The following is a 14,008-nucleotide window of genomic DNA, read 5'->3' as shown; positions in this document are numbered from 1 at the left end:
TGGGTCTCTGGACCTTTTTGTTATCAAGAAGAATTTATTTAAAGATTTTAGCATATTTGACCCCTGTGACCTTGAATGAAGGTCATGGTTATCCATTTGAACAAACTTGGTATCCCTTCATCTCAGCATGCTACAGACCTAATATTGGGTCTCTGAGCCTATTGGTTGAAGAAATTATTTAAATATTTTAGCATATTTGACCCCTGTGACCTTGAATGAAGGTCATGGTCATCCATATGAACAAACTTGGTAGCCCTTCATCCCAGTATGCTACAAACCTAATATTGGGTTTCTGAACCTTTTAGTTAATAAGAAGAAGTCGTATAAAGATTTTAGCATATTTGACCCCCTGTGACCTTGAATGAAGGTCAAGTTCATCCATTTGAACGAACTTGGTAGCCCTTTATCCCAGCATACTATAGGCCCAATATTAGTACCCTGGGCTTTCGTTTGAAAGAAAAATTGATGGACGGCAGACGATGGTAGACAACAACAGACAGAAAGTGATCAGAATAGGTCAAAAGCTCAAATGACCTAAAAATGCAACCAACATTTTGTAAAAGAAAACAACATAAAAACTTAAGTAACATAATTAAATTGAAACAATAGAACTTCATTAAAAGCTAATCCAACAATTCTGTTAGTGAACTGTAAATTGATTATTTCCATCGTACCTACATTGTTATTGTACATTTAAACATAAGAGTTCCTTCCTTACAGCTGCAAGTCAAACTCCCAGCTATAAGCTGAACTGAATAAGTAATACTAGAGCTAACTATCGATTATACAAATTAACTGGAAATGTTTAATTAAGTCTAAATAAAAAAAAAAAAAAATCTTACAAAATATAATTATTTCTCTTTCTTATTCCCTGAATAATTATATGTTTTTAAAAGCAAATTTAATTCAAACACCAATCAGTAAATTGATTATTTCCATCGTACCTACATTGTTATTGTACATTTAAACATAAGAGTTCCTTCCTTACAGCTGCAAGTCAAACTCCCAGCTATAAGCTGAACTGAATAAGTAATACTAGAGCTAACTATCGATTATACAAATTAACTGGAAATGTTTAATTAAGTCTAAATAAAAAAAAAAAAAATCTTACAAAATATAATTATTTCTCTTTCTTATTCCCTGAATAATTATGTTTTTAAAAGCAAATTTAATTCAAACACCAATCAGTTAATTTGCAGTATGGAGTGAGGTATGAGGGGTCTATAGGTGGCTGTACCTACAAACAGGGAATGTTTTTCTAGTCTTACTTACACATTGCTGAAACCAAAGAAAGTTAATCAAAATATTTGACAGAATCAAATGAAAACTAATACAATTTAATAATGTCAATAATGTATTTTTATGGTACAATTTTTTGCAGTTTTACCAGAAGTATGATTTTTTTTTTTTTTTTTTCTAATATAAATATATTTTATCCTTGAAAATAGTGAATAAAAGAACCTCATGAAATGATAATCTTTACAGTGATCCGTAAGTAGAGTAATCAGTTGTAAGTTATTACAAGAACTTAAGGTGTTCAGTATGAAGGTATAAAGGAGAAGTCAAACTTAGCTTGTTCATGCTGGATATAATGTAAAGCAAAATGAATGAAATTAAAATGACTAAAAGCATATCACAAAACACCAGAAAACTTTCAATCTGTTAAAATCTCTCAAAAAGCAAGTTCTACATCTGTGTACACCTCACAATGTTATTCTCGTCCTTACCTGCGCTGTAGGTATTTCTGTATAATGGGACTACCGATCTTTTTACAATGATCCAACAATTTGTCGACAGCCATAGCTCGGGCCTGAAACATTCAAAATGATCAGCGTGTTTATATTGAGTTCATTTGTCATTAAGCACTGGGAAAATATTTCATCACAACAGCCATGGAACTGTTATATTAGTTAATGTTTAACCCATGACTGCTGTATATATAAATATCTGGGTTACTAAGATTAGAGTGATATTGCTATGTTCCTGTAAAGGTTGCAGAATTAAGTCAGCTCTAGTCTGGCTTCAAAAAATATTGGTAAAATACTTGTTTTTTTCAAAATGTGAAAGCCAAGAGTAAAAGTCTCCTAGCTTACCAGGTTAGGTAAGCGAAGTTTTGTTTTAGCCTATTTTGGTAGAAATATTGTCTGTTCAAGCCCTAGCATGCATGCGCAGGGAATTTTTCATTATCATCCTTCTTATTACGGATTTGATGCTATTGATCATCACAACTGTAATTTAAGCTACTGTTTAGAAGACTTCATGGCTTCATTTGAGCTAAAGAACTGGGGTTCCATCTAAGTTAATTGGGGACAGGGAAGATTCAAAGTTTGTGGATGGAAGAGTGTAAGAGAACATGTCCCCTGGAGCTCAGGTGACTCACTGGGGAATACCCTCTAGTCTAGTGATGATTCTAAGGATAGGGGCTCACTGGGAAATCCCCTCTAGTCTAGTGATGATTCTAAGGACTTAGGGGCTCACTGGGAAATCCCCTCTAGTCTAGTGATGATTCTAAGGACTTAGGGGCTCACTGGGAAATCCCTCTCTAGTCTAGTGATGATTCTAAGAACTTAGGGGCTCACTGGGAAATCCCCCTCTAGTCTAGTGATGATTCTAAGGATAGGGGCTCACTGGGGAATCCCCCTCTAGTCTAGTGATGATTCTAAGGACTAAGGGGCTCACTGGGGAATCCCCCTCTAGTCTAGTGATGATTCTAAGGACTTATGGGCTCATTGGGAAATCCCCCTCTAGTCTAGTGATGATTCTAAGGACTTAGGGGCTCACTGGGAAATCCCCTCTAGTCTAGTGATGATTCTAAGGACTTAAGGGCTCACTGGGAATCCCCTCTAGTCTAGTGATGTTTCTAAGGACCTAGGGGCTCACTGGGGAATCCCCTCTAGTCTAGTGATGATTCTAAGGATAGGGGCTCACTGGGAAATCCCCTCTAGTCTAGTGATGATTCTAAGGACTTAGGGGCTCACTGGGAAATCCCCTCTAGTCTAGTGATGATTCTAAGGACTTAGGGGCTCACTGGGAAATCCCTCTCTAGTCTAGTGATGATTCTAAGAACTTAGGGGCTCACTGGGAAATCCCCCTCTAGTCTAGTGATGATTCTAAGGATAGGGGCTCACTGGGGAATCCCCCTCTAGTCTAGTGATGATTCTAAGGACTAAGGGGCTCACTGGGGAATCCCCCTCTAGTCTAGTGATGATTCTAAGGACTTATGGGCTCATTGGGAAATCCCCCTCTAGTCTAGTGATGATTCTAAGGACTTAGGGGCTCACTGGGAAATCCCCTCTAGTCTAGTGATGATTCTAAGGACTTAAGGGCTCACTGGGGAATCCCCTCTAGTCTAGTGATGTTTCTAAGGACTTAGGGGCTCACTGGGGAATCCCCTCTAGTCTAGTGATGATTCTAAGGATAGGGGCTCACTGGGAAATCCCATGCAGCTTCATGAGCAGCATATTTTAATGAAATTCTTCAAAACTCCCATTATTAGCAAGGACGAAACCTTAAAAATACATCTTAATGACTTACACAATTAGTGTCTGAGGACATAACAATGACTTACACAATCATTGTCCGAGTACATAACAATGACTTACACAATCATTGTCCGAGTACATAACAATGACTTACACAATTATTGTCTGAGGACATAACAATGACTTACACAATCATTGTCTGAGGACATAACAATGACTTACACAATCATTGTCAGAGTTTATAGACAAGGATATGTATAACATACACATCAGGATTCTGTTGATAATCACAATAGGATTTTTTTCGTTTAGCAAAGCTCAGAGTAATCTACATCCTTCCCCTCCTCCTTCAGCAAAGCTCAGAGTAATCCAATCCATCCCCCACGACCTTCAGCAAAGCTCAGAGTAATCCCAATCTATCCCCCCTCCCTTCAGCCAAACTCAGAGTAATTCCAATCCATCCCCGCTCCCTTCAGCACAGCTCAGAGTAATCCCAATCCATCCCCCACGACCTTCAGCCAAACTCAGAGTAATTCCAATCTATCCCCGCCCCCTTCAGTCAAACTCAGAGTAATTCAAATCTATCCCCGCCCCCTTCAGCAAAGCTCAGAGTAATTCCAATCTATCCCCGCTCCCTTCAGCCAAACTCTGAGTAATTCCAATCTATCCCCGCCCCTTCAGCAAAGCTCAGAGTAATTCCAATCTATCCCCGCCCCCTTCATCCAAACTCAGAGTAATCCCAATCTATCCCCGCCCCCTTCAGCAAAGCTCAGAGTAATTCCAATCAATCCCCGCCCCCTTCAGCCAAACTCAGAGTAATCCCAATCTATCCCCGCCCCCTTCAGCAAAGCTCATAGTAATCCCAATCTATCCCCAATGACCTTCAGCAAACCTGTGGCCATTTGACATCTTCTATAAAATTATTGAGACAACACAGGTGCTGGGGGGAAATGCTTCGGATGCTATCTCGATGTAAGGATGACAATCCAAGCATTTAATTGTTTTGGGGTTGACCGGTTATCCAAATTAGTATTCGATAAGTAATATTATGAACGGTTAACAAGTTAATCGGTTAACCATTGCCAACGCTAGTTTTCAGTAATGAAAAACAATGTTTAACCATTGCCAACGCTAGTTTTCAGTAATGAAAAACAATGTTTGTTCAATAACACTGATACTTAAACCTTTAAAATGCATATCTAAAACACAATGATCCTCAGATCTGTCTCCCTGAGTTTGCATTGTTTCAGACTGCATGGGCTATATCATTATACCAAAGAAATATTATGTTTCAGAATTTCGATTGGCCAGTACTCTTGAGAGCAGATATCATTCAAACTGGAAGAGCTAATACCCTGCAGCAATCCGACTACTGCCAAATGATTAGTTAATTTGATTTTGAAGGCTTAGATTCAGCACAGAAACTTCATTTTCAAATCCATGTATCAAAGTTAAATTAATATGTGTTATAGCCTGAATCCAATTTGGCCGGTAATAAAAACTGAATCTTTGAGATGGTAAAAATGGCCCAGGCAGATATCCATCAAGGTGATCAAATGTTTCCATTAGCTCAGACATTACACTGAAATAAGGTTATCAGTGAAACAAAAACCCACAGAATTAGATACCCAAACAACAGCACCAAACCATCATTTCCAAACATTTTCAGCTGTAGAAGAAAGTTAACTAAATTACTTGACAAGGGACTATTTTAATTTTATCAACAAGGAAATATTCAGGAAGTATCTTTTTGCATGTTCTATCAGAAATAATTAAATCCCAGAAAGTTATTGAAATATTGTTTATTGGATGTGACTTGAAAACCCAGAGGATACTCAAAGTACCGCCAAACCTGCCTAAAAGGTCCTGTCATAGCGAAAAACCTGTGTTATAGGCCACCTGTCATAGAGAAAACCTGTCTATAAAGGCACCCTGTTCTGGTTCCAAACATTATTCATTATAAACAAGCATAAAGAGTATATTGCTAGATAGATGTATGTCCGAAATCCCTGCTGGCTATGACAATGTAATAATTTATAAAGATGGTGCCCTTGGGGTGCTTCTAAGAAAAAGAAAAGTATACAATCAGATTGTAACTGATTTTAATGTAATAATTCACTGAGGAATTATATAAAATGCATGTACACTGATAGACAGAGAGGAAAACTTTTAACACATAGCCAATAATTAAATGTTGAATTCAACAGCTCGTAGAATGGTGGAAAGTAATTGTCCTTTGGGTACCTATACATCTGATGTTTCCGTAGGAAAACTTTGATAATCTTCCTGGTTTCACTCTGTGGAAAATTGATGATTAAATATTTTCTGAGGTTTGGAGAATGGTGTAGGGTGTTCTGTCATATTGTGCAAATTAACGAATTGAAGCTCAACATGTCATTGTCACACATTAGAGCAGAAAGGTGCATGCATATGAAACATAAAACAATAAACGCTGGGTGTTCCGAATTGTCCCCACTGACTAATTGCAGTTTGTGTTGATTTTTGTTCTTAAGTTGGAGTGGAGTATATGGGGGATACCTGTATACAAAGGTCACCTGCCTGTAAAGACCACTTATGGTCTTTATTGAGTGGCCCTTATAGACAGGCTTGTATAGTATCACCATGTGAATTGTGGTCCTTATAGACAGGTTTGTATATTTCACCATGTGAATTGTGGTCCTTATAGACAGGTTTGTATATCTCACTATATGGATTGTGGTCCTTATAGACAGGTTAGTATATCTCACTATATGAATTGTGGTCCTTATAGACAGGTTTGTAGATCTCACTATATATGAATTGTGGTCCTTATAGACAGGTTTGTATATCTCACTATATATGAATTGTGGTCCTTATAGACAGGTTTGTATATCTCACTATATGAATTGTGGTCCTTATAGACAGGGTTGTATATCTCACTGTGTGAATTTTGGTCCTTATAGACAGGTTTGTATATCTCACTATTTATGAATTGTGGTCCTTATAGACAAGTTTGTATATCTCACTATATGAATTGTGGTCCTTATAGACAGGTTTGTAGATATCATCATGTGAATTGTGGTCCTTATAGACAGGGTTGTATATCTCACTACATGAATTGTGGTCCTTATAGACAGGTTTGTATATCTCACTCTATGAATTGTGGTCCTTATAGACAGGTTTGTAGATATCATCATGTGAATTGTGGCCCTTATAGACAGGTTTGTATATATCACTACATGAATTGTGGTCCTTATAGACAGGTTTGTATATTTCACCATGTGAATTATGGCCATTATACACATGTTTGTATGACATCACCATGTGAATTGCGGCCCTTATAGACAGGTTTGTATATGTCACTACATGAATTGTGGTCCTTTTAGACAGGTTTGTATATCTCACTATATGAATTGTGGTCCTTATAGACAGGTTTGTATATCTCACTATATATGAATTGTGGTCCTTATAGACAGGTTTGTATATCTCACTATATATGAATTGTGGTCCTTATAGACAGGTTTGTATATCTCACTATATGAATTGTGGTCCTTATAGACAGGTTTGTATATCTCACTATTTATGAATTGTGGTCCTTATAGACAGGTTTGTATATCTCATTGTGTGAATTCAAAAAGAAATTTATAATTTCTGGTTTTCAAATTAAGCCTAACACCGAAAAAGCAATCAGCTAAAACCACAGTTTATTACTAGAGTTTCACAGTGCAATCTGTATGGCCTCAACTGAACTCTTTATCACGTTTGAATCACGGTATTGTCTGCAAGCTTTGTCTAGTATCTCCGATCAGAGTTGTACGGGTCCAGTCGACTATGTTATAGTAATATTGCGATACCGATCTTTACTGGGGTGATACATCTTTTGCGGTGAAAACCCTGGCACATGAAACAGATTTTTATTGAATTATCTGCAGTCAATATTGACAAACAAGACTTGGCTATAATAGACCAGGCACAGTGTCTAGCTAGCCTCATAGACTTGGTCAACACATGCCATTTTAGAGTGCTGACTTAGCTGTAAAACAGGTAGTTTGGTGTAGAAGGAAAGTATATCTTGACTATAAAAGTCCGTAACTTAGTCATGGAGGATGCAAAATCTTGTCTGCAGTACGGTAATACATGCTATTTGATCACATCAACTGCTGAGAAAATGGCTATGGTAGCTCTAACTCAGTCCCTTTAGACTATAAGAAGTGCAATCAATGATTGCAAAGCTTGCTGACAGTGGTCACAGCAAAATGCTTTCACTAATTTCATAAACTTAGATTATGAGGTTGAAAAATCTTGATGCCAGTAGATATTGACTGGTACATATATGTGGAGGTGAATGAATTTCTAAAAACAATTTTTTATTAAAACGAAATTTAAATTTGATGTCTAATGATTAAATCTAACACGTGAAAAATTCCAGCACTCAATTGTCATCTTATCATACTATAATTATAAGACCTACAATGATTGTATACAAGTACAGGATGCACCAGGACATATTATGGCCATCACCATTTTTTCGCATCATTTCTCAACATTTTTTCACTGGAATATGAACATAAAACGCAAAAAAAAACACAATTTACATAAATTTTTTCAGAAGACATGTATCATCTCAATACAGAAATATTCACTGGGACAATGTCTATTGGCTCTTAAGTCACTGGGACAATGTCTATTGGCTCTTAAGTCACTGGGACAATGTCTATTCGATCTTAAGTCACTGGGACAATGTCTATTACCTCTTAAGTCACTGGGACAATGTCTATTCGATCTTAAGTCACTGGGACAATGTCTATTCGATCTTAAGTCACTGGGACAATGTCTATTCCCCATTAAGTCACTGGGACAATGTCTATTCCCTATTAAGTCACTGGGACAATGTCTATTTGCTCTTAAGTCACTGGGACAATGTCTATTCGCTCTTAAGCCACTGGGACAATGTCTATTCGATCTTAAGTCACTGGGACAATGTCTATTACCTCTTAAGTCAATGGGACAAAGTCTATTCGATCTTAAGTCACTGGGACAATGTCTATTACCTCTTAAGTCACTGGGACAATGTCTATTACCTCTTAAGTCACTGGGACAATGTCTATTCCCTCTTAAGTCACTGGGACAATGTCTATTCCCTCTTAAGTCACTGGGACAATGTCTATTCGATTTTAAGTCACTGGGACAATGTCTATTCACTATTAAGTCACTGGGACAATGTCTATTCCCTATTAAGTCACTGGGACAATGTCTATTCGATCTTATGTCACTGGGACAATGTCTATTCCCTCTTAAGTCACTGGGACAATGTCTATTCCGTCTTAAGTCACTGGGACAATTTCTATGACCTCTTAAGTCACTGGGACAATGTCTATGACCTATTAAGTCACTGGGACAATGTCTATTCCCTATTAAATCACTGGGACAATGTCTATTCCCTATTAAGTCACTGGGACAATGTCTATTCGCTCTTAAGTCACTGGGACAATGTCTATGACCTCTTAAGTCACTGGGACAATGTCTATGACCTATTAAGTCACTGGGACAATGTCTATTCCCTATTAAGTCACTGGGACAATGTGTGTTACTTCCTAAGTCACTGGGACAAAGACTATTCCCTATTAAGTCACTGGGACAATGTCTATTCGCTCTTAAGTCACTGGGACAATGTCTATTACCTCTTAAGTCACTGGGACAATGTCTATTCCCTATTAAGTCACTGGGACAATGTCTATTACCTCTTAAGTCACTGGGACAATGTCTATTCCCTATTAAGTCACTGGGACAATGTCTATTTGTGTTAAGTTACTGGGACAATGTCTATTCCCTATTAAGTCACTGGGACAATGTCTATTTGTGTTAAGTCACTGGGACAATGTGTATTCCCTATTAAGTCACTGGGACAATGTCTATTTGTGTTAAGTCACTGGGACAATGTGTGTTACCTCTTAAGTCACTGGTACAATGTCTATTCCCTCTTAAGTCACTGGGACAATGTCTATTCGATCTTAAGTCACTGGGACAATGTCTATTCGATCTTAAGTCACTGGGACAATGTCTATTCGATCTTAAGTCACTGGGACAATGTCTATTCGATCTTAAGTCACTGGGACAATGTCTATTCGCTCTTAAGTCACTGGGACAATGTCTATTACCTCTTAAGTCACTGGTACAATGTCTATTCCCTCTTAAGTCACTGGGACAATGTCTATTCACTCTTAAGTCACTGGGACAATGTCTATTCGATCTTAAGTCACTGGGACAATGTCTATTCGATCTTAAGTCACTGGGACAATGTCTATTCGATCTTAAGTCACTGGGACAATGTCTATTACCTCTTAAGTCACTGGGACAATGTCTATTATCTCTTAAGTCACTGGGACAATGTCTATTCGATCTTTAGTCACTGGGACAATGTCTATTTGTCTTAAGTCACTGGGACAATCTCTATTCGATCTTAAGTCATTATAGAAGCCATGACATCCACATATAGATAAATATTTCCGAACAATGTTTCCAAATCTGGGTCATCCCTGGCCTTGAATCCAAAATGTTTGTCAATTAAAAACCTGACGGGTCAATCGGGTTACTGACTCTGGGTTGTTTTATAAACTGGTAAACCCAGAGAAATCGGGTGAATTGGCAACATTGCCCAAGGGTGACGAGTATCCCCTGAGTAACGGAGATTAATTATGGCGTATGTTTCAACTAGCCAACACTCACAAGGGTACGAGGAGTGTAGAGGTTTAAGACACTGCAACATGTCGTGAACAAATACAGCGGGAGGTTGCGGAGGTGGCAAGCAACACGATCCATATGTATGAACATCATCATGTGTCCTTATAAGTATTGATAAAACTTATACCTTCATACCTAATGAAACGTATATTATTGACCTGTTTTTGAATTGTCTGATATCCGAAGATACTGATGTCACAGATTCCAATTGTAAAAATCACGACACATACCTGTGGTTGTTACATATTATGAAATAGACACAATGACATTAAAATCATTGTTCTCAAGGCTGTGGCTGCATGTTGTAATAGATTTAAAAACGATACATCTAAATATATACTTTTCAAGTAAATACTTTATAACAAAACATATATCAGAAACTTTCACACGTTCCTGTACAGTATGTTACAGTAATATGTTATGTTACAGTACGTTACAGTAATATGTTATGTTACAGTATGTTACAGTAATATGTTATGTTACAGTATGTTACAGTAATATGTTATGTTACAGTACGTACGTTACAGTAATATGTTATGTTACAGTATGTTACAGTAATATGTTATGTTACAGTATGTTACAGTAATATGTTATGTTACAGTATGTTACAGTAATATGTTATGTTACAGTATGTTACAGTATGTTACAGTAATACGTTATGTTACAGTAATACGTTATGTTACAGTAATACGTTATGTTACAGTATGTTACAGTAATATGTTATGTTACAGTATGTTACAGTATGTTACAGTAATATGTTATGTTACAGTATGTAACAGTAATATGTTATGTTACAGTATGTTACAGTAATATGTTATGTTACAGTATGTTACAGTAATATGTTATGTTACAGTATGTTACAGTATGTTACAGTAATATGTTATGTTACAGTATGTTACAGTAATATGTTATGTTACAGTAATATGTTATGTTACAGTATGTTACAGTATGTTACAGTAATATGTTATGTTACAGTATGTTACAGTAATATGTTATGGTACAGTACGTTACAGTAATATGTTATGTTACAGTAATACGTTATGTTACAGTATGTTACAGTAATATGTTATGTTAGAGTATGTTACAGTAATATGTTATGTTACAGTATGTTACAGTAATATGTTATGTTAGAGTATGTTACAGTAATATGTTATGTTACAGTATGTTACAGTAATATGTTATGTTACAGTACGTTACAGTAATATGTTATGTTACAGTAATACGTTATGTTACAGTATGTTACAGTAATATGTTATGTTACAGTATGTTACAGTAATATGTTATGTTACAGTACGTTACAGTAATATGTTATGTTACAGTATGTTACAGTAATATGTTATGTTACAGTATGTTACAGTAATATGTTATGTTACAGTGATATGTTATGTTACAGTACGTTACAGTAATATGTTATGTTACAGTATGTTACAGTAATATGTTATGTTACAGTATGTTACAGTAATATGTTATGTTAGAGTATGTTACAGTAATATGTTATGTTACAGTATGTTACAGTAATATGTTATGTTACAGTATGTTACAGTAATATGTTATGTTACAGTACGTTACAGTAATATGTTATGTTACAGTATGTTACAGTAATATGTTATGTTACAGTATGTTACAGTAATATGTTATGTTACAGTACGTTACAGTAATATGTTATGTTACAGTATGTTACAGTAATATGTTATGTTACAGTATGTTACAGTAATATGTTATGTTACAGTACGTTATAGTAATATGTTATGTTACAGTATGTTACAGTATGTTACAGTAATATGTTATGTTACAGTATGTTACAGTATGTTACAGTAATACGTTATGTTACAGTATGTTACAGTAATATGTTATGTTACAGTATGTTACAGTAATATGTTATGTTACAGTATGTTACAGTAATATGTTATGTTACAGTATGTTACAGTAATATGTTATGTTACAGTAATATGTTATGTTACAGTATGTTACAGTAATATGTTATGTTACAGTATGTTACAGTAATATGTTATGTTACAGTATGTTACAGTAATATGTTATGTTACAGTATGTTACAGTAATATGTTATGTTACAGTATGTTACAGTAATATGTTATGTTACAGTATGTTACAGTAATATGTTATGTTACAGTATGTTACAGTAATATGTTATGTTACAGTATGTTACAGTACGTTACAGTAATACGTTATGTTACAGTATGTTACAGTAATATGTTATGTTACAGTAATATGTTATGTTACAGTATGTTACAGTAATATGTTATGTTACAGTAATATGTTATGTTACAGTATGTTACAGTAATATGTTATGTTACAGTACGTACGTTACAGTAATATGTTATGTTACAGTACGTACGTTACAGTAATATGTTATGTTACAGTACGTTACAGTAATATGTTATGTTACAGTACGTTACAGTAATATGTTATGTTACAGTATGTTACAGTATGTTACAGTACGTTACAGTAATATGTTATGTTACAGTATGTTACAGTATGTTACAGTATGTTACAGTAATATGTTATGTTACAGTATGTTACAGTATGTTACAGTAATATGTTATGTTACAGTATGTTACAGTAATATGTTATGTTACAGTATGTTACAGTAATATGTTATGTTACAGTATGTTACAGTATGTTACAGTATGTTACAGTATGTTAAAGTATGTTACAGTAATATGTTATGTTACAGTATGTTACAGTAATATGTTATGTTACAGTATGTTACAGTATGTTACAGTATGTTACAGTAATATGTTATGTTACAGTATGTTACAGTAATATGTTATGTTACAGTATGTTACAGTATGTTACAGTATGTTACAGTAATATGTTATGTTACAGTATGTTACAGTAATATGTTATGTTACAGTACGTTACAGTAATATGTTATGTTACAGTATGTTACAGTAATATGTTATGTTACAGTATGTTACAGTAATATGTTATGTTACAGTATGTTACAGTATGTTACAGTATGTTACAGTAATACGTTATGTTACAGTATGTTACAGTAATACATTATGTTACAGTAATACATTATGTTACAGTAATACGTTATGTTACAGTATGTTACAGTAATACATTATGTTACAGTAATATGTTATGTTACAGTATGTTACAGTAATACGTTATGTTACAGTATGTTACAGTAATACGTTATGTTACAGTATGTTACAGTAATATGTTATGTTACAGTATGTTACACAATCTAATTAAAATTAGACTTGTAATTTTCGCTCCTCTACGATTCTCTACGATACACAACAATATAAGATCTAACAATACTCTAGGGGAGGTCATCTCAGCATGACCTTTGAGCTTCAAATATAAGCCAAAGAAAACTGGTCAATGACGTCATTAGTCAACCAATGAGTCTTGAGATATAGGAGCCTTAGATTACGTCTCCGTAGTATTAGGGACTCAATTCAGCACTTGATTTGATACGTAAAATTTCAGAAACCTTAATGGCCATGGTAATAAAAAAGTTGCTAATCCTCTGGGCATTACATTGAAAAAAGAACAGAAAACGATTATACAATATCTCGCCAACAGGATGGATTATGTTGCCAACTAGATTTCAAAAACGTTACTCTACATGTTCAAACTAATTTTTTTTCACAACACTTTTGCCATCACAGTCTATCTCACGTATGATTCAGGAAAAACTTAAAAAATTATAAATTTGTTGAGGTGTTCTCAGTGAGCCAGAGTGGGCGAAGTCATATTGTTTACCTTTGCTACTGAGCATTGGAATACCTGGGAAATGTTACATAAGTATTTATACTTCCGAAGAATGAAAT

The 14,008-nt window shown here is 35.2% G+C and overlaps 1 protein-coding gene across 1 annotated transcript in view; it reads right to left on the bottom strand.

The window, feature by feature from the left end:
• Positions 1-14,008, bottom strand: part of LOC117339225 (uncharacterized protein C20orf194 homolog) — a 153,070-nt gene that overhangs the window by 62,794 nt on the left and 76,268 nt on the right. The window contains exons 12-13 of the mRNA XM_033900699.1: positions 1,728-1,810; positions 1,273-1,278 (exon numbers count right to left, since the gene is read on the bottom strand). Coding sequence (XP_033756590.1) covers positions 1,273-1,278; positions 1,728-1,810 — 89 coding nt within the window. The remainder of the gene's footprint in view (positions 1-1,272; positions 1,279-1,727; positions 1,811-14,008) is intronic.

The sequence above is a fragment of the Pecten maximus genome, chromosome 12, assembly GCF_902652985.1.
Source record: "Pecten maximus chromosome 12, xPecMax1.1, whole genome shotgun sequence".
NCBI lineage: Eukaryota > Metazoa > Mollusca > Bivalvia > Pectinida > Pectinidae > Pecten > Pecten maximus.
Note: the sequence above shows the minus strand (reverse complement) of the source record. Positions and strands in the feature narration are given on the sequence as shown.